At 43.5% G+C, this 21964-nt stretch overlaps 1 protein-coding gene across 2 annotated transcripts in view; it reads left to right on the forward strand.

The window, feature by feature from the left end:
• The window catches only part of TCF7 (transcription factor 7), a gene marked incomplete at its 5' end in the record, with an annotated part of 1449389 nt that overhangs the window by 1205776 nt on the left and 221649 nt on the right, over positions 1 to 21964 (forward strand). The window contains one exon of one of the 2 annotated variants that reach the window (XM_082255193.1): positions 14501 to 14573. The exons of the other annotated variant lie outside the window; for it this stretch is intronic. Within the exon in view, the coding sequence (XP_082111319.1) occupies positions 14501 to 14573 (73 nt within the window). The remainder of the gene's footprint in view (positions 1 to 14500; positions 14574 to 21964) is intronic. 2 annotated transcript variants of the gene reach the window in all.

Genomic DNA, 21964 nt, shown 5'->3' on the forward strand with positions numbered 1-21964 from the left:
TAATGTTTTGCATTGTTGCCAAAAAGTTTGATTTTGGTTTCATCTGACCAGAGCACCTTCTTCCACATGTTTGGTGTGTCTCCCAGGTGGCTTGTGGCAAACTTTAAATGACACTTTTTATGGAAATCTTTAAGAAATGGCTTTCTTCTTGCCACTCTTCCATAAAGGCCAGATTTGTGCAGTATACGACTGATTGTTGTCCTATGGACAGAGTCTCCCACCTCAGCTGTAGATCTCTGCACTTCATCCAGAGTGATCATGGGCCTCTTGGCTGCATCTCTGATCAGTCTTCTCCTTGTATGAGCTGAAAGTTTAGAGGGGCGGCCAGGTCTTCATAGATTTGCAGTGGTCTGATACTCCTTCCATTTCAATATTATCGCTTGCACAGTGCTCCTTGGGATGTTTAAAGCTTGGGAAATCTTTTTGTATCCAAATCCGGCTTTAAACTTCTCCACAACAGTATCTCGGACCTGCCTGGTGTGATATGTATGTGAGGTATATTAAAATAGGCTGGCTCACTACATCCCAGCTGTATGTGTGAAATAAATATCACAATGTGTATATCATCAAAAGTATGAGAGACATGTTGGAAAAAGGTGACTCCATCCCCTTTAAGATCTATGGAACCCTAAATATAAAGCCCAGATATAGTATAAAAGTACAAAGGTATACATGTACCTGGTTAAACACAGCTCATCAGTCCATGACCACACTCTGCTGAGTAGAGGTAGAGAGTGTGGGGCTGACTGAGCTATTTGTAGGATATAACAATCAGTTGTAATCCCACACAGCTGTGATAAGCCAATCCGCCCTAGGAGGCAAGAATGCCTACTCGGGAAGCATCACGGCTGGGATAGTGAATAAGCAATACCCAGGCATGCTAATACATAGATGTAAAGAGCTGTGTAGTTAAACGCAGCTGGTGAGGAGAGACCCGCCCCCAGGAGGCAGGGACATCTGCCCATAACACTCTGTGGTTATGATGTAAATGAACACAACCCGGCGTATGTGGAACCAACTAGGAGCGTAGCATCCCTCCTCCACTGACGCTATGAGAGAAGCCATGGCAACCAAGGTTGTCAACAGATCTCCTAACAGGGAGGCCGGCTGTCTGACAGAAAGCCCGCCTACATGCACCGGGTGGACGCCGGGGGGAGGAAATCCAAGAATAGCGGCCCCTATTGGAAAAAAAACGGAAAAGCAGCCCTGCACAGAACATTGCATCGACAATCAATACAAATGTGACAAAAACAGGCAAACGTGATCATTGGCATAATAAATGAATACATGACTGGATACAGAACAATTAGAGAAATGGGAAATACAAATATATAAGAAAAAGAGGGAGGGATTCTGTACATTGTAAATATTTATGCTGATCAATATCGAATAACGCAGACATAAATATATACACTGATCCATATATAATGAATACAGGCATAAACACACTTCATGTTTCAATATAATGAATATGCAGCAGTGTTCCTGGAGACAAAAAAAAGGGGGGGGGGAGCAAATTCCACAGAAATAGAGCTAGAGGGACAAAGACGGCAAATTGAAAAGAAATTGGAAAAGGAAGTCAGATAGATGTATATAGATGGGACCAGTGACTAATAATTACAGCATATCCCGTTTGGACCCCCCTGAAACAAAACCATCCAAGAAAGGCCTAAAAGAAACGGACTCATTCGGGCCTGGGGGTATGGTGGCTTTAAAGTGGAGTTCCACCCTAAAATGTAACTTCGGTCCATCTTCTTGCTCCGGGTCACCTGAAAAACTAATGGATAATCGCAATTTTTTTTTTTTTACTTACCTTGTTTTAGAAGATAATATACTTACCTTACTTCCTCTTTCTCCATCGGCGGCCACGGCCCGCCGTCACTTCCTGGCTTGCAATGATTCCTGGGAGCTGAACGTCATCGCTCCCAGGAATCAATGCACCTGCCCCGACGTTAGTTCCGGTGCAGGTGCGTCATACCTTGCTAAACAGCTTCTGGGCATGCCCAGAAGCTGTGCAGGTATGATGCTGCAGCCCCGGAAGTGACGGCGGGGCCAGTGCTGTGCATCGTGGGACCGAAGAGGACGCAGAAGAGGATTGCGCTGGCTTCAGCTGCCCACACCTGAGATGGCAGCGCTGGACAATACATTTTCAAGGTAAGTATTTCTTCTAAAAAGTAAGTGCTGCCCGGGACAGTTCAGAGGCTATCCATTGTGGAATGTACTAGCCCTGACTGTCCTGGGGGTATTTTTATGTATTTTAAGTCTAAAAATCCACTGTTCTTTTAGGAGTAGGATTTTATTCCAGTCTTCAACCCCCTCCAGAAACCCAAGATAAGGAACGAGATGCATGGAAAAAACCCCCATGGACTGTAGCAACATGTCGGCCCAAAGGTAGATCTGGGTTACTAATCTGCATGCTACGAATATGTCGATAAGTCCGCTGCCAAAATTCTAAACGTGACTTCCCTACATAGAAACGTGCAGCTACATAGTAACAAATAGACCACACCTTGAGTTTTGCAATTAGCGTAATGATGAGGCCTTTAGGTCTCACCATTTGGCAAAGTTTGGGCATTAGAGATGTTTATATATCTGCAGTATTGACAGCCCCCACATCAGAAAGTGCCAAATCTTTTACAGGGATCCCCATGTGGTCCCTCTTTAAATTTACTCGAAACCAATTTATCCCTAAGTGATTTGGCTCGCCGAAAGATAAGCATGGGATTGTCAGGTATGTATGAACTCACAAGGGGTCCATTTTGAGGACGTGCCAATATCTTTGTATTATCTTCCTAATTTTGCCGTGCTGATTGGAAAATCTGGTGATAATCCGTAGCACTTGGTTTTTTTCAGGTTCCCTTCTGGGTTTATAGAGGAGCTCCTGTCTCTGATGATTTGTAGCCTCCTGAAGGCTTTCTTCAAACATGTAGGTGAGTAGCCTCTAGAGAGAAGTCTCTCTCTAAGCTTATCTGCCTCATGCTTGAAGTCCCCCTCATTTGAGCAATTACCCTTGATCCTGAGATATTGTGTGTATGGAATTGATCTAATAAGTGACTCAGGATGGAAACTTGTCGCGTGCAAAATAGAATTGCCGGCTGACGGCTTGCGATATAGACCTGTGGATAAACCCCCCTCTGTTCTTCCAAATTTCTACATCCAAGAAATTGATCGTTTTGGGACTACTTTCTAGGGTAAATCTCAGGTTGAAATCATTAACGTTCAGAAGGGACATAAGTCTGCAGGTTAGCGAGAGAACCATCCCATACCACAAAAATATCATCAATAAAGCGTGCCTAGATGAGGACCTGATCCATAAAGGGTGAAAGCTCATCACAAGATCTAATGTAGTGTTCCCATTCCCCCAGGTACAGGTTGGCGCACGATGGGGCACAGGAGGTCCCCATCGCAACGCCCTGTACCTGTAGGAAATGGGAACCATGAAAGGAAAAAAAGTTGTGATGTTATATAAATTCCAAACTCTCAATGATGAAGTTATTGAAATCCCATTCATTTTTGGCTTTTTTGCGACAAAACATGCTGGATACATGCCATTCCCTTAACATGGGGGATGGAGCAGTACAACTTTCCCGTAATCACAATAAAGCCCTCAAATAAAGGGGGCAACATTGTTGTTATGGATAATGACAAGTACCTCGAAATGTGCTATAAGATCCTTAACAATAAGGAATGGTACTGCCGTATCCCAGGAAACAAAATTGAGACATCCCTAAAGGATTTTTATACATTGCTGGATGCAGCTTTTGCAAGGGGAACAATTAAAAAGGCAGATTGGGACTTCATTTGGATAACTCTCCCACGTACTCCAACGTTTTACGCCCTTCCAAAATTGCACAAAAATCTCAAGTGTCCCACAGGAAGACCAATAATATCCGGTAACGGTCTGATACTCCTTCCATTTCAATATTATCGCTTGCACAGTGCTCCTTGGGATGTTTAAAGCTTAGGAAATCTTTTTGTATCCAAATCCAGCTTTAAACTTCTTCACAACAGTATCTCGGACCTGCCTGGTGTGTTCCTTGTTCTTCATGATGCTCTCTGCGCTTTAAACGGACCTCTGAGTCTATCACAGTGCAGGTGCATTTATACAGAGACTTGAGACACAGGTGGATTCTATTTATCATCATTAGTCATTAAGGTCAACATTGGATCATTCAGAGATCCTCACTGAACTTCTGGAGAGAGTCTGCTGCACTGAAGGTAAAGGGGCTGAATAATTTTGCACGCCCAATTTTTCAGTTTTTTATTTGTTAACAACGTTTGAAATATCCAATAAATTTCGTTCCACTTCATGATTGTGTCCCACTTGTTGTTGATTCGTCATAAAAAATTACAGTTTTATATCTTTATGTTTGAAGCCTGAAATGTGGCAAAAGGTCGGAAAAGTTCAAGGGGGGCGGAATACTTTTGCAAAACACTGTATCTAATGCCCCAACTTTGCCAAATGTTGAGACCTACAGGCCTCATCATTACACGAATTGCAAAACTCAAGGTGTGGTCTATGTGTTATTATGTAGCTGCACATGTTTCTATGTAAGAAAGACACGTTTAGAATTTTGGCAGCGGGCTTATCAACACATTCCTATGATGCAGATTAGTAACCCAGATCTACCTTTGGGTCGACATGTTGCCACGGTCCATGAGTGGGTTTTTCCACGCATCTCGTTCCTTATCTTGGATCGAGTCCACCTGGGTTTCCAGAGGGGAGACTGAAATGAAATCCTACTCCAAAAAGAACAGAAGTGGATTTTTAGACTTAAAGCCACCACACCCCCAGGCCTGAATGAGTCCATTTCTTTTAGCCCCTTCTTGGATGGTTTTGTTTCAGGGGAGTCCGAATGGGATATGCTGTAATTATTAGTCACTGGTCCCATCTATATACATCTATCTGACTTCCTTTTCCAATTTCTTTTCAATTTGCAGTCCTTGTCCCTCTAACTCTATTTCTGTGGAACTTGCTCCCCCCCCCCCTTTTTTTTTTGTCTCCAGGAACACTGCTGCATATTCATTATATTGCAACATGAAGTGTGTTTATGCCTGAATTAATTATATATGGACCAGTGTATATATTTATGTCTGCATTATTCTATATTGATCAGTATATATACAGTATTTACCATGTACAGCATCCCTCCCTCTTTTTCTTATATATATGTATTTCCCCTTTCTCTAATTGTTCTGTATCCAGTCATGTATTAATTTATTATGCCAATGATCATGTTTGCCTGTTTTTGTATCAAGTTTTGTCACATTTGTATTGATTGTCCATGCAATTGTAACGCTCCTGCGTTTTTAGTATAGGCTGGATTTGCAGCTGCAAAATCTCCACTCAGTAGTCATGTAGAGATGTGTTGAATACCAGATCCAACTCTCCAGGACTCATCACCGTGGGCCTGTCAGCTTCAACATACAGATATATACACACTCAATGAGATGTTCCTGGAGTGATAGGATGTATATGATAGTATGAAGGTGATGTGCTGAAGGGACAGGTGTGAACAGTGACAAGGATGGTAATCACTTGATAGGTTTGTATAGGAGAGTTCAAGATGGTATTTAGGAATGCAGATAGGTTAGTATCGAGTATGCTAATAGGTGGTGAGGACAGCAGATGACAAATACAGGATAGACTAACCCAGTGCAAGGATAGATAGTAGTAGACAGGAGAGCTAGCAATCTATGCAGCAGTGCAGATGATAGATGGTAGTAGGCTCAAGAGCTAGCAATCTATGTAACAGTGCAGATGATAGGATAGTATGGATAGGTAGTAACAGTCCTTAATGTGCATAGGTAGTGCAATAAGGTTATGGAGGGTTCCCCTGCGGGGTACTTATCACTTGTAATGTTAGTAGTTTAGAGAGGTCCAGTAGATAAGGAATGATCCGGTAGCGAGATACAGGGATCAGTAGCGAGGTTCCGGTCTGCTCCAGGTAAAGGGAATAGCTGGAGGTTCCGATCGAGAGACAGGCTTGAAAGCATGTGGATAGCAAGGCAGTAAGGTAGGGAGAGATAGCCATAAGTAGAAGCGGTATGCCAGGAGTGATCAGGTAGCGAGATACAAGATCAGTGAGTGAAACAAGTCCAGGTAGCGAGATACATGAGCGAGTAACATCAGGTAGGCTGCTTCTGACATGGCTTGATCGAACCAACCATGCGGTTGAACGAACAATCTGAGTGAGACCGCCGGCGGTTGAAATAGCCGCTCTGCGGCGCTCAGCAGTGACATCATCGTTCTTAAAGGTATATGCGTACCACCTGAAGAGAAAGGTGGGACGCATTACAGAGAAAGTGGTGATTAAGGGTACCGGAGGTACCAGAATCTTACAGCAATGTTCTGTGCAGGGCTGCTTTTCCGTTTTTTTTTTCCAATAGGGGCCGCTATTCTTGGATTTCCTCCTTTTAGGAGATCTGTTAACAACCTGGTTGCCATGGCTCCTATCGTAGCGTCGGTGGAGGAGGCTCCAACCTGCCGAAATCTCCAACCATGTTATTTCGGGTGAGTGTACACAGGGAATAATTGGAGATTTCGAGCACTTGGTGTTTTCACACAACAGCGGCAGCCTATACACCCGAGTAAATGGTATAATTAGGGCATATTCTTACTGCGCCCGATAGTTGTCGTCGCCTTGGAGGCGCCATGTTTTTGGTTACTAGCGGGCAGTGTAAGAATCTGCACTCATAGCATGTACTCGAGTGTATAGGCTGCCGCTGTTGTGTGCAAACACCAAGTGCTCGAAATCTCCAATTATTCCCAGTGTACACTCACCGGAAATAACGTGGTTGGAGATTTCGGCAGGTTGGAGTTTTCGTCAGGACCCCGGCTACGCTCCTTGTTGGTTCCAGGTGTGCTAGCGTACCTATTTACACATCCACGGCATCCTCCCCACAAACGCCGGGTTGTGTTCATTTACATCATAACCATTGAGTGTTATGGGCGGACTTCCCTGCCTCCTGGGGGCGGGTCTCTCCGCACCAGCTGTGTTTAACTACACAGCTCTTTACATCTATGTATTAGCATGCCTGGGTCTTGCTTATTCACTATCCCAGCCTTGATGCTTCCCGGATAGGCATTCTTGCCTCAAGGGGGCGGATTGGCTTATCACAGCTGTGTGGGATTACAACTGATTGTTATATCCTACACATAGCTCAGTCAGCCCCACACTCTCTACCTCTACTCAGCAGAGTGTGGTCATGGACTGATGAGCTGTGTTTTAACCAGGTACATGTATACCTTTGTACTTTTATAATATATCTGGGCTGTATATTTAGGGTTCCATAGATCTTAAAGGGGATGGAGTCACCTTATTCTAACATGTCTCACATACTTTTGATAGTATACACATTGAGATATTTATTTCACACATACAGCATACATACATCATACATCATACATACAGCATACACATACATGTAGTGAACTAGTAGTTGCGGGTAGTATGGTGGCTTTCAAAAGACTATTAGACGTACATCTCAAGGATCAGAACATACAGGGGTATGTGAGATGATTGCAGCCACACACACCTACACAGGTTGAACTGGGTGGACTGTTGTCTTTATTCAACCTCACCTACTATGTAACTATGTAACTAGCTTACTTTAATAGACCTCACATACATATGTTTCTTTATATATATATATATATATATATATATATATATATATATATACTTTGATTACATTACATCTCTATGGGGTGATAGTTCATATAGTATTCCCCAGAGGCTTATCACAGCTGTATGGGATTACAACTGATTGTTATATCCTTCAAATAGCTCAGTCAGCTCCACACTCTCTACTTCTACTCAGCAGAGTGTGGTCATGGACTGATGAGCTGTTTCTAACCAGGTACGTATATATTTTTGTACTTGATCTTAAAGGGAATGGAGTCACCTTATTCCAACATGTCTCATGTATCTTTGCTAGTATACACATTGTGATATTTATTTCACACATACAGCTGGGATGTAGTGAGCCAGCTTATTTTAATATACCTCACATATATATACATTTCTTTGTGTGTATGTATTGTGACAGGAAGTCAGGTAAATCTGGGGATGTAGTCACGGAGAGGAGACACATTCCAACCTGGATTGGAAAGTTCACCAATTACTATAGGGTGTCGGCTGCCAAAGGCAGCAGGAAGGTGTAAAGAAGTTGAAAGGCCTTCAGCTGTTCGGAATGAGGAAATGAAGGCCTCTATAATTTGTCCAGAGGAAGTCTATGGATTGCTGCCTCCTGTCGCCGTGTGGGCTGGGAGAGGAGGACAAACAGATGAGTGCCTCCCGACAAGCTGGTGAGCATGGGAGAAGACCCCCTGAAGTGATGTGCGCTAAGGAGGGTAAACAGCTGTGAAGACTTCACAAGGTGAGGACATGGATTGTTTTTCTATGTGAAAAGAAGACAAAGGAAAGTTCTCTATGTGGAGAGAAAACAAAGGGACATGTTTTCTATGTGAAAGGAAAGTCCAATGAACATGTGCTGTGAGAAGATAAAACATGGACTATTGATTGTCTGCTGTATGATCAGCCAAGTCTGCCCAACAGTAGGTTCGGGACAGACTTCATTAGATTCCAGTGTGTGAAGGTAGCCGCCCACAGTGGCAAGGATTTATTTTATTTATGTTTATTTTGAATTATGCTGTTTTTGGAGCTTGCACTTGTGTGAAGAGATCTTGCATGAATAAACCAAACTGTTGTTTGCAAGCAATTCTCGGCTATCTTCTTGTGAAAACGCACCCCCCAAGGGGTCATCCACGCCTACCACTGAGCTAAACCCTCACATATGGTGGAGGTATGCAGTGGGCAGAAGCAGAGATCCCTGCAAAGCAGTGCATATGTCCTATGAACTTTATCTGGTGCATGAGATTGCACAATCTATGTGTGCAGGAGAGAAGATCCTGAAAGAGAAAAAAACGTGTTTTAAAGAGACAGCGGTCTCAAAATTTTTGATGAACTTTGTTGTGTCTGGTGCAAGGGACTGCACAAACTGTGTGCGCAGGAAAAGAGATCTTGCAAGAGAGAGAAAAACTACATGTGTTAAAGAGACAGTGGTCTGAAAATTTTTTGCTGGACTGTGAAAAATTTGTTTGTGGAGTTATTGAAGATGGGGCGATCAAAACGCCTGAAAAATGCAAAGATAGATGAAATGAGAGACTGGATTCTATGGATGGAGGGGATGTTACCGTCTGAACGAGCCCCATCCATGCCTAAAGAGAGTCTACTAAAGAGGAAGGTTGTTGTCCCTAGCAACACTGATGAAACTGCTATGGAGACGCAGTGTGCTCAGATGAAAAGTAAACTCAAAATGGGGGAGATGCTGAAACAGCGGAGCTTTGCAGCTCAACAAAAGGCTCACCAAGAGAGCATGGCAGGCTGGAAACAGAGACGCCAGCAGCCAATGGAGGCCATCGGTTTGGAGGAAACCGAGTATTTGTGCAGGGCTGAGTTGGATGCCTTGCAACGGAAAATGGAAGAAAAGGAACAAGCCTTGGAATTGCTTAAAATGGGGCATAGAAACTTGCAGGAAACTAATGAACTACTCAAGTCTCATGTGTCACAGTGGGAAGAAACCACTGCTCTTCTTTTGGTCGAGTTGCAAAAACGTCAAGACACTATAAAGGAGAAAGATACCATCCTTATGGAGAAGGAAATTGAAGTTAAGACTTTGCAGGAGCAAAGTATGTGTGAAATGTTGGAGTTGCGTAATCAGCTGGAAAAAAATCTTCAGTGTTTGGAAGCTACAAAAATAGACCTGCAGGGGGCGCAGGAACAGAATGTTGCTCTGAAAACGACATTGTCTGTCAGCGACAACGAGAAAAGTAAAAGAGAGGCTAAATTAATGAGTACTGTGTATGAGCTCACCACTTTGAGCAATGTGGTAGATGAATTACGTGCAGACTGTGAAAGTTGGAAAGATGTGAAAGGAAAGTCCAATGAACATGTGCTGTGAGAAGATAAAACATGGACTATTGATTGTTTGCTGTATGATCAGCCAAGTCTGCCCAACAGTAGGTTCGGGACAGACTTCATTAGATAGGTTCCAGTGTGTGAAGGTAGCCGCCCACAGTGGCAAGGATTTATTTTATTTATGTTTATTTTGAATTATGCTGTTTTTGGAGCTTGCACTTGTGTGAAGAGATCTTGCATGAATAAACCAAACTGTTGTTTGCAAGCACTTCTCGGCTATCTTCTTGTGAAAACGCACCCCCCAAGGGGTCATCCACGCCTACCACCGAGCTAAACCCTCACAGTATATATATATATATATATATATATATATACATACAGGTCCCTCTCAAAAAATTAGCATATCATGAAAAGGTTCTCTAAACGAGCTATTAACCTAATCATCTGAATCAACTAATAAACTCTAAACACCTGCAAAAGATTCCTGAGGCTTTTAAAAACTCCCAGCCTGGTTCATTACTCAAAACCGCAATCATGGGTAAGACTGCCGACCTGACTGCTGTCCAGAAGGCCATCATTGACACCCTCAAGCAAGAGGGTAAGACACGGAAAGAAATTTCTGAACGAATAGGCTGTTCCCAGAGTGCTGTATCAAGGCACCTCAGTGGGAAGTCTGTGGGAAGGAAAAAGTGTGGCAGAAAACGCTGCACAACGAGAAGAGGTGACCGGACCCTGAGGAAGACTGGGGAGAGGGAAATGCTAAAATGCCTGAAGTCCAGTGTCAAGTACCCACAGTCAGTGATGGTCTGGGGTGCCATGTCAGCTGCTGGTGTTGGTCCACTGTGTTTTATCAAGGGCAGGGTCAATGCAGCTAGCTATCAGGAGATTTTGGAGCACTTCATGCTTCTATCTGCTGAAAAGCTTTATGGAGATGCAGATTTAATTTTTCACCTCGACCTGGCACCTGCTCACAGTGCCAAAACCACTGGTAAATGGTTTACTGATCATGGTATTACTGTGCTCAATTGGCCTGTCAATTCTCCTGACCTGAACCCCATAGAGAATCTGTGGGATATTGTGAAGAGAAAGTTGAGAGACGCAAGACCCAACACTCTGGATGAGCTCAAGGTCGCTATCGAAGCATCCTGGGCCTCCATAACACCTCAGCAGTGCCACAGGCTGATTGCCTCCATGCCACGCCGCATTGAAGCAGTCATTTCTGCAAAAGGATTCCCGACCAAGTATTGAGTGCATAACTGAACATCATTTTTTGAAGGTTGACTTTTTTTGTATTAAAAACACTTTTCTTTTATTGGTCGGATGAAATATGCAAATTTTTTGAGATAGGAATTTTGGGTTTTCATGAGCTGTATGCCAAAATCATCAATATTAAAACAATAAAAGGCTTGCACTACTTCAGTTGTGTGTAATGAATCTAAAATATATGAAAGTCTAATGTTTATCAGTACATTACAGAAAATAATGAACTTTATCACAATATGCTAATTTTTTGAGAGGGACCTGTATGTATATATATATATATATATATATATATATATATATATATAGGGATACACACTTGGTGTATATATAGCTGGGCCTTTGATTACATTACATCTCTATGGAGTGATAGTTCATATAATATTCCCCAGAGGATTTACAATGGACCCCTGGCATTATGTTCATATATTTCATATGCTTATACAGCTCTATACGTGTGTCATTCCACATTAGGTCCCATATTGAGCAGTAGACCCGAGTGGCTTCCTCCCTGGGGGTTTCCTCTGTTAGTTACCTTATATACTAAACCCATTCCTACTATCTACCGAGTACACTAAGTATCTTTCACTGGTTGGTGATTTTCAAATTACATATTGTTCCACCATGCTGGAATATCGATTTTTGTCTATTTTAAGCTATTCAGACCATTTACAGACGGGTGGAGGTCTCTCATTTATGCCCCTCGTTGCCGCTGGGGGGAGTTTGGATCCTGGTCTGCGGCCCACTCTGGCACTGACCTTTTTCAGCCTTGCACAAAACTTTTTGGGCTTGATTCTTTTAATTATGCGGTTTACTCTACACATCTGAGCATCTGGGATTGGAAGTATGTAAAGAAAATGAATGTCTAACTTTTTTTTTCCCTTTGAAGTCTACTGTGCTATTTTGCAATGTGATATTATGTGTCTAATGTAATGACATTGGTCTATTATTATTATTATTTTATATTTTTTAGACATTTATACATACCTATGCTCCTATAGACCCCCGAGGAAGAATTTGACCTCATTATTTTCAAAATGCGTTGAGTCTCCGCTGCCTATGTCTTTGTATATTGTCTTCTCCACTGTCAAGTGTTGTGTATGTCAATGGTCAACCGCATGGAATTGTTTTAATCGCTCCAGAGTTTGTTCTCTGTTTATATGTATTTTTATATGTTTCAGGAAATAAACTTTGGATTGTTTTGAGAATCTTTTCCCCTTTTTTCTTTTTGTACCTTCTCTATACTCATTTGAAATGTCATATATTTTTTCTTTATTATTGCCCTTAAAAGTCCCGTTCAAGAGGGGTTCTTTGTTGTATTGCATTCAGTTTGAAACATGTCATTGGTGACAATATTCCTTCCCAGTCCAAATCTTGGAAAGCAGCCATCCGTCATGGAAAATGTGCTTTCTTAAAGCGTAACTCCACTTTTGTTGAGAAAAAACATTCCCTTCTGGGTGATCGATGTACGTTGCAGATTCCTACCTTTTGGTATTCTGAAGAAATCATTGTTTGTTCCTCTTTGCTGAGTGGGTCAAATGGGAGTGGTTTCATAATTATCTATCAGCTGTGGCAGCTGCAGGGCTCCAATGTGGAAGGCTGCTGGGCCTGCATCCCTTCAGATGTGTTCCTATTGGGAGTATCTCACCAAAAATGACATTTTTGTTGCAGGGGATGCCAGATATCAGACTTGTATCTTAGGCAGACTTCTGGGAAAATGTGGTGAGCCAATCACACAAGCAGGAAATTATGTTTCTGGGGTGTGGTCAGTACACATTCTGTACAGAACCGCTCCATATTGCCATATTGCATTGCATTTTCAGAACATTACAACAGCTGCAGAATGAAAAGGAAAGAGAATTTTTAATGACCTTCTGTTATGGATGTAATCAATGGTTATAGTGAATAGACCTTGGGCAAGTTATGTTACCTGTCTTTGCTGACTGGAGGCAGCTGATGCGGACACAGAGATAAACCAATCACAGAGGCAGGGAATACAGGCAAGATCTTAAAATATGTCTTACCGTATTTCAGAGTTGATCAGTCTCTGCCCCTTGTCTGTGTTGATTCCTCTCGGCCGCCTCTTTATCAGCTTCCTTTGGACAGAACCCAAGGCCCCACATTGGGCGCCAAATGTTTTGGATGGGACCAGAAGCGTCCGAGATTATATCTGCCCCTGGCCTGATTAGATACGATGTGTGCACACACGGAGGAAGAATCAGATGCTGACACCAAGTTCAGAGTTAAAGTATCTCCTGCTTTAATTCTATGGTGTCAGTGTTAGATATATTGTTATTAATGTCATCAGTTAGTACGTAGATAAATATAATGTCATCTGCTTGCTAGTAGCTTCCTAATTAGTTATGTTCATTATAAGGTACACTCCCTCCAAGCTCGGGATGTTATCTGTTGGGTGTTCTATCATTTTGAGGTCGCCATCTTTGCTCAGACGAAGGGAGGGGTGATCTAGCAGCCAGTTTGAGTAAGGAAATAAGGAAAGGAAATAAACTGCAGCAGTAACATAAATATCATAAACATCATAAGTGAAATAGGCATTTCACTATAACCATTGATTACATCCAATACAGTATGATTTGTGTCGCAATTGTATACGCTATATTGTTTTTTTCTGCTGATTTTTTTTTTTTTAGTGATGTTATCTTTCCAGTATTGTATACATGTTAGGTTAAATTAAATCATATTAGGGTCCATGCTACCCAGATGCTATTTTATATGATCATTCTTATTAAGCTCAGCATGGTTTGAGATTACCAAGTCCAGCAGAGCATTATTATCCATTTGGGGCTTCTATGAATTGTACCATCAAATAGGCTTGTACTAGGGAAAGGAAAAAGTGTCCAAACCTCATGTGCAAATGAATGTACAGACAACATTGGTGCATCTAGTGGACAGGATTAGTCACTAAAGTCAGCCAGTTATTACAAGCATTGCAAAGTTGGCCCACTGAACTTTCCAAAAAGGATGAATAATATTTCATGTATGGTATGTTGCTTGTTGCTGCGCTTGCAGCCCTTTGCAAGTATACCTTTTGTAAGCTGGATCAATTTAACTAACGTGTTATAGACTAATACACATAGATAAGTAAATGTATGTGTGTGTTAAAAAAGAAAAAAAAATCCACCTGTGTTTTTTTCACATTTCCACTCTTGGGAAAAGGTAAGTGTTCTGTTTTTTTGCTGACACTTGCATCATTTTGTCTATGCCTTCAAGTTTCAAGTGGCTAAATATATGTTGCATCTCTTCTTTCCTTTTTTTGCGTGCCTCTGCCTCTCCCCTGCGCATGTTTCTATACTCAGACCCTGGCTCCCCTAAGAAATGCAGAGCTCGCTTTGGCCTCAACCAACAAATGGACTGGTGCGGCCCATGCAGGTGTGTATGATGAACTATCTTGTTGCTTTTTTTTTTTTGCTTTCCTTTTTCCAGTCTTCTGCATGCTCTTGTCTAACATGCTTGCTGGTCTTGTAGAGATTACTGCCTGCTACATGTCAATGCATGCATGGAATGCCATCTATGTTCTACTGATGGATGATCAAAATGTAATTTACATATTAATAAATGTGTAACAAGTCTTTGTAATCTGAAAATGACACCCATTGCCATCACCCGTGATATGTATACAAAGTAAAAACCAAAAAAGAAAAATCAGACTATATTGGTCATATATGGAGTACACAACCAAATAAAAACAAGATATGTACAATTAACTGAAAATATCATGCAAAGATTTGTATGTTGTGTTTTTCCACACATGTTTTTGTTTGCTCATAAGCTGAGCCAACTACATGTGATATTCGGTAAATAGCATTACATGCAATAAAGATATATCAGATATCAATGTGAATCTTCATGAGTCAACTCTTTTCGCTAGATGCATCATCAGGATGCAAGAGAATAACAGTAGTCTAGAAAGAAAAATAACATTCAAATACAAGCACATATGGTTATTTATTGCGTATCACATGTACACCATAATGTGCAGAGCGTACCTCAGCACTAGAGCCAAACCGGCATAAAGATGATCCCCTGGGTGGGCAACGGAGAATAGAGAGAGGCCAAAAGTGTAGACACCTCAACACCTACATAAGAGAGAACTATAGGATCACCAGTGAGAGAGGAAGGGCAAAACAGCGGAAGGAAGATGAAGAAAAAAGGGGAAGGAACAGGGAGTGAGCAAACAGGCTATAGAGAAAAGAAAAGAAAACCATAGGGTACTAAACAAAAATATAAAGTCACTCAGGTATCACTCACAGCAACCATTAAATTCATAACATACTGGGGATTGTTCCCAAAATGGTTCTAGGAATGTGCTTAATATAGCTGTTAGTAGTAAAAATATCCCATGAGATCCATCAGGATCAGGGAGCCCCAAGGTTAAACTACTGCAACACAGTAAACAACATACTTCTAGTTTTAAAGTTCAACCAATGTCCCTACATAGGGCTACAGTACTTAATTTGGGTACCACCTAGCCAGGAGGCGCTCACAGTACTTACTAGTAAAGCAAGTATCCTATCAGTGTAGATATGTGTAGTGGCCACTCCAGAATCAATGAGGGCTGACAGCAGTCATAGGGAATACGAGCCATCCGTGTCCAAGCACAAAGAGCCCATGGGTCAGAAAGTAATCAGGCCAACAGAAGCATCAAAAGGAAAAGAGATATGAGATTAACTGTAGCACACGCCAAAACAAAGACACATGGATGGGTCACACCAACCGACAAACTCATACAATGCCTGCAACGCCCAGGTGTCCTGCTGCGTATACCCACTGCGTGGCCTCTCATAAATACTCCCACCGCCCGGCGATTGCCACGTCCAACGCAGACTGGCGCAGACGATGACGCCACCGGGAGGAAGACATATAGAAGAAATACTCCCCGGCCACTTTAAGGTATACCTTGCTAGTCACTGGGCATGCACATGAACCGCGCTGCCCAGCCACTGACATTTGCCAAGGCTCCACCCAAGTATCATGACGTGGCCGTAAGGTGCATCCACCGGCAACGGGCATGCACAGAACCACGAATCCCAGGTATTCCACACGCCGAAGCGTGCCCCAAAGTGGAGCAAGCTACAAGGAGGGGAGGGATGAATCTGCAGTGTCCTGTGGACAACATCCCACATGGCAGATAGCCATAGGCTGAAGCCAACGGCCCGCACCGGGGAACACCCACCATACCAGCAGCTCCAGCACCATGCACAGCTCCAACATCAAATATGCACATGTACAACACCTAATTAACATAGCAATAATCAATACAGAATTAAAGTCATAGCATACAGCAAATTATAGCGTAGAACAACCCACTCCAAACAGAAAGACATATAGAAGATATACACTCACCGCCCACTTTATTAGGTACACCTTGCTAGTTCCGGGTTTGACCCCCTTTTGCCTTCAGAACTACCTTAATTCTTCTTGGCATAAACTCAACAAGGTTTTGGAAACATTCCTCAGAGATTTTGGTCCATATTGACATGATGGCATCATGCAGTTGCTGCAGATTTGTTCCCTGCACATCCATGATGCGAATCTCCCATTCCACCACATCCCAAAGTTGCTCTATTGGATTGAGATCTGGTGACTGTGGAGGCCATTGGAGTACAGTGAACTCATTGTCATGTTCAAAAAAACAGTTTGAGATGATTTGCGCTTTGTGACATGGTGCATTATCCTGCTTAAAGCCGCCATCAGAAGATGGGTACACTGTAGTCATAAAGGGATGGACATGTCAACAACAATACTCAGGTAGGCCTTGGCATTTAAATTATGCTCAATTGATACTAAAGCACCCAAAATGTGCCAAGAAAATACCCCCCCACACCATTACGCCATCACCACCTACCTGAATCGTTGATACAAGGCAGGATAGATCTATGCTTTCATGTTGTTTACACCAAATTCTGGCCCTACCATCTGAATATTGCAGCTGAAATTGAGACTCCTCAAACCAGGCAATGTTTTTCCAATATTCCGTTATCCAATTTTGGTGAGCCTGTGCGAATTATAGACTTAGTTTCCTCTTAGCTGACAGGAGTGGCACCCAGTGTGGTCTTCTGTAGGACCTAGGTTTCCTGCTGGGGCTACGATCTCAGTTTTTTTAATTATTTTCAGAATATTTTCTTTTATTTATCTTTACTCACTTGCTAGCTAGTGTTCAGGGAAGAATTTTCCTGGCGATCTACAAGCAATGATGCCGGCTGGGGCTTCGCACTGAATAATCAAAATTGTTATTGTTTTTAGCACTAATGGGTAAAGTGGCAAAGTTGGGATCAGTCATCATATTGGGGGACTTCAATTATCCCGACATTGACTGGGAAGAGGGGACTGCACACTCACAGAAGGCCCGTCTATTCACGGAAACCTTACAGGATAATTACATGTCACAGTTGGTGGATTCCCCTACCAGAGAAAACGCAGTCCTGGATCTATTGCTCACTAATGACCCAGACCTAATCTTGGAGGTAGGAGTCCAGGACAACCTGGGCTCTAGCGATCACAGGATGATCACATTTAGTGTAAATAACAATATAACAAGGCAAGTGGGGAATATAAGAACCCTAAACTTCAGAAGGGCAAACTTTCCAAAATTGTACTCATTGATGGAAAGGGTAAACTGGGACCAAACCCTGGGATCCCTGACCATAGAGGAAAAATGGGAATGCTTTAGGAACATATTAAGCAAAGGCATCTTGCAGTGCATTCCTATGGGAAATAAATTTAGAAGAGACAAAGCCAAACCTGGCTGGCTAAACCGTAGCGTCAAAAAACTTATTAGGGGAAAAAAATTGGCCTTCAAGAAGTATAAATCAGAGGGCACAGTATCGGCTTTCGAGCAATACAAGGAGGCAAATAAGAAAAGTAAACAAGAAATCAAGATGGCTAAAATCATCTTTGAGAGACAAATAGCAGAGGATAGTAAAAAAAACCCAAAGAAATTCTTTAAATATATCAACAGCAAAAAAACTAAGGCAGAGCATATTGCACACATAATTAACAATGATGGGAGGATGGTTACAGAGGACACTGAAAAAGCAACTGTGCTGAATGCTTTTTTCTCATCAGTCTTTACACAGGAAACGGAGGGGTACACGGACCATGACTGTATGGCTAGTAGTAATACACAGGACTTGCCACTATGGCTAACAGAGGGCGAAATTAGGGAAAGGCTGGATAAACTTAACACAAACAAATCACCAGGCCCGGATGGCGTACATCCGAGAGTACTCAAGGAACTCAGTAAAGTTATATCGAGACCACTGTTCCTGATCTTTGCTGACAGTATTAGGACAGGAGATGTACCAGGGGATTGGAAGAAAGCTAACGTGATTCCATTATTCAAAAAGGGCCAGAGGCATATCCCGGGAAATTATAGGCCTGTCAGTTTGACATCAGTAGTATGTAAACTTCTGGAGGGGATGATAAGGGACTATATCGTAGAGTTTGCTAAAGACAACAACATCATCAGCAGTAATCAGCACGGGTTTACAAATGGGCGTTCTTGTCAAACCAATCTCTTAACATTCTACGAGGAGGTGAGCTGTGAGCTTGATAGGGCGCTAAGGCGTTTGATACAGTTCCCCACAAGCGCTTAATTTATAAAATAAGGTCTGCAGGTATCGATAGCAGGGTTTGCTCTTGGATACGGAACTGGCTTAAAAGGCGTGTCCAAAGGGTAGTAATAAACAGCGCATACTCAGACTGGTCTGAGGTGGTAAGCGGGGTCCCCCAAGGCTCAGTCTTGGGACCAACCTTGTTCAATTTATTCATAAACAACATTGAGGTCGGGATCAGTAGTTCGATATCAGTTTTTGCAGATGATACAAAATTGGCCAGGGCAATAACTTCACAACATGAAGCAAATATCCTACAGAATGACCTGGACAAAATTACAGAGTGGGCAACGACATGGCAAATGAGGTTTAACGTGGAGAAGTGTAAGGTTTTGCACTTGGGGACTAAAAACATAAAAACACAATACACGTTAGGAGGGGAACCCTTGGGGGAATCAAAAATGGAGAAGGATCTGGGAGTCTTGGTTGATGATAGATTAGGCAACAGCATGCAATGTCAAGCGGCAGCTGCCAAAGCCAGCAGAACATTAGCATGCATAAAGAAAGGGATGCATTCCAGAGATAAGACTATAATCCTTCCACTTTATAAAACTCTGGTCCGACCGCATCTGGAGTATTCCGTCCAGTTCTGGTCGCCAGTCCTCAGGAGGGATGTGTTGGAGCTGGAGAGAGTCCAGAGAAGGGCAACTAAACTAATTAGGGGATTGGAGGACCTTGACTATGAAGAGCGTCTACAATCGCTCGATTTATTCTCCCTGGAGAAGAGACGTCTGAGGGGGGACATGATAGCAATTTATAAATATCTTAATGGGGATCCCAGCTTAGAAAAAAAGCTGTTCATTCGAAGGGATTGCATGAGGACTCGAGGGCATACAATGCGATTAGAGGAGAAGCGTTTTAACCTCAGGCAACGTGGGGGGTTCTTTACTGTTAGGGCTACAAGATTGTGGAATTCTCTACCACAAGAGGTGGTTTCTGCGGGTAGTATGGTGGCTTTCAAAATACTCTTAGACTTACATCTCAAGGATCAGAACATTCAGGGGTATGTGAGATGATTACAGCCACACACACCTACACAGGTTGAACTAGATGGACTATTGTCTTTATTCAACCTCACCTACTATGTAACTATGTAACTATGTTATGGTCCCCCCCAGTCTGGCCTACAAGCATGAGCAGGTTATAGTCCGACCTAGGCCTAGCCACGACAGTGCCCCCTGGTTCGGAGGGGGACAAGCCTGCGAGTGGATGCCTCGCCAGGACGCATCGACCTGTAACGCCCTGAGTCGCAGCGTACCCATTGGCTGGCAGCACCCCCCCTTCAGGTGGGAGGCAGTCTGCCCAGAGCGGAGCCCACCCGGTCCATTGTATGGTGAGTAAATGTGTCCCCTTGCCCCCTGCTGGCCTTGGGGGGGATGTGGGCCCCTGGGGATAATGGGATTTGTGCCTCCCAAGAGATCCCCTGGTCTGCCCGGTGCCCGGTCTGTGTGTCCTTCCCTCTCCCTGTGGGGGCTGTGTGTCTGGTGTGCTCTGGCCCTATGGGGGAGGTGACATGGTACCTTGGGCTTGCTGGTCCCTGTTGTGGTTCCTGAGGCCATCATGTGTTGGTCCCTAGCCGCATGGTGCGCTGTGGACGCTGCCATCTTAGATGTGGGCAATGAGATTTTTTCCCCATAGACTTGTATGGGGCAGCCATTTTCCCTGCAGCTTCCTATGGTTTTCTATGGGCATCCATCTTTGTGTAGTCTTGGTGCTATCAGGTGATCCAGGCTCTGGTGTTCCTGTGTGATGCGCCTATGGATGCGGTTCCCCTGGTGGCCAGGGTCTCGGCCATGGGCATTGTTTTACGATGCATGGTTTGGTTGAAGAACTGGTCGGCTGACCAAGCTTCTAAAAAGGTCTTAGCTGCTCTCCCCTTTCTGGGAGACAGGTTATTTGACGACTTATTGGATGGGTTAATCAAGGGACTGACTGGCGGGAAGAGTACTCTTCTTCCTCAATCTTCCAAGGGTAAGACACCCCGTCCTAATCGGGGTCCTTCCTTTTCTGCTCATAAACATTTTTTCGTGCCCCTGGGGCACAAGAAAAAGGTAAGCCGTTCAGAACTTCTGGAGGTGCTAAAAAGCCCTGGGGCAAGAACAAGGCCGGTCCGTCCGGTGCGGTAGACAAGTCCTCTTCAGCATGAAGGGGCGTCCTCACCCGGCTCAGGGTTGGGGGGACGTTTGTGCTTCTTTCAGGAACCCTGGACTTCCTTCATTCAGGACGATTGGGTTTGTTCTGGGTACAAGATTGAATTCGGTCCCGGCCAGGGGACAGGTTCTTTCAGTTAAATCTTCACCTGTCTCTAGAGCGTTTGAAGGATCTGCGGAAGGCTGTGCAAGATCTCCTGGCCCAAGGGGGCTCAAAGGTTTCTATTCAAACCTGTTCACTGTGCCTAGAAAGGAGAGCAAAGTGCGTCCAATCCTGGATCTCAAGGCTCTCAACTGCTTTGTGTGGGTGCAGAAGTTTTGAATGGAGTCCATTCGGTCAGTGGTGGCATCTTTGAATCAGGGGGATTTTATGGCTTCCAATTGATCTCAAAGATGCGTGTCCCCATATTCGAGGGACACCTGGGATTCCTCCGCTTTGCGCTGGCAGAGGAGCACTTTCAATTTGTGGCATTACCCTTTTGTAATTGGCTTCCAGAGTTTTTACCAAGGTCCTAGCCCCTGTGCTGACCTTGTTGCGTCAAGGAGGTATCTGCATTGTGGGTTATCAGGACAATCTCCTGTTGCAAACAGTTTCCCATTCGGATATGCCCTTCTGGAATTTGGGTGGACGATCAATTTCGCCAAATCTGCCCTGACTCTGTCTGTGCGGGTCACCTATCTGGGGCTGATCCTCGACTCTGTCTGTCAAAATGGAACAGATAGCCTTGGTCATTGGACCAGACGATCCGGTTCAGCCATCTCACAAAGTCGGCTCTCTCTTGGTGACTCCAATCGCCTGTCCTATGCCATGGCAGGTCCTTTATGCCGGTGTTTTGGACGGAGGTCACCACGGACACCAACCTGGCAGGCTGGGGTGGAGTGCTGGGGAAGCTCTGTGCCCAGGGAACTTGGACGACAGAAGAGTCTTCCTTGCAGATAAATATCCTGGAGCTGAGAGTGATCAAGCTCTGCCTGCTTCACAGGGGGCGAGTCGGCT

The sequence above is a fragment of the Pelophylax lessonae genome (genome assembly GCF_965119305.1).
Source record: "Pelophylax lessonae genome assembly, chromosome: 4".
Taxonomy (NCBI): domain Eukaryota; kingdom Metazoa; phylum Chordata; class Amphibia; order Anura; family Ranidae; genus Pelophylax; species Pelophylax lessonae.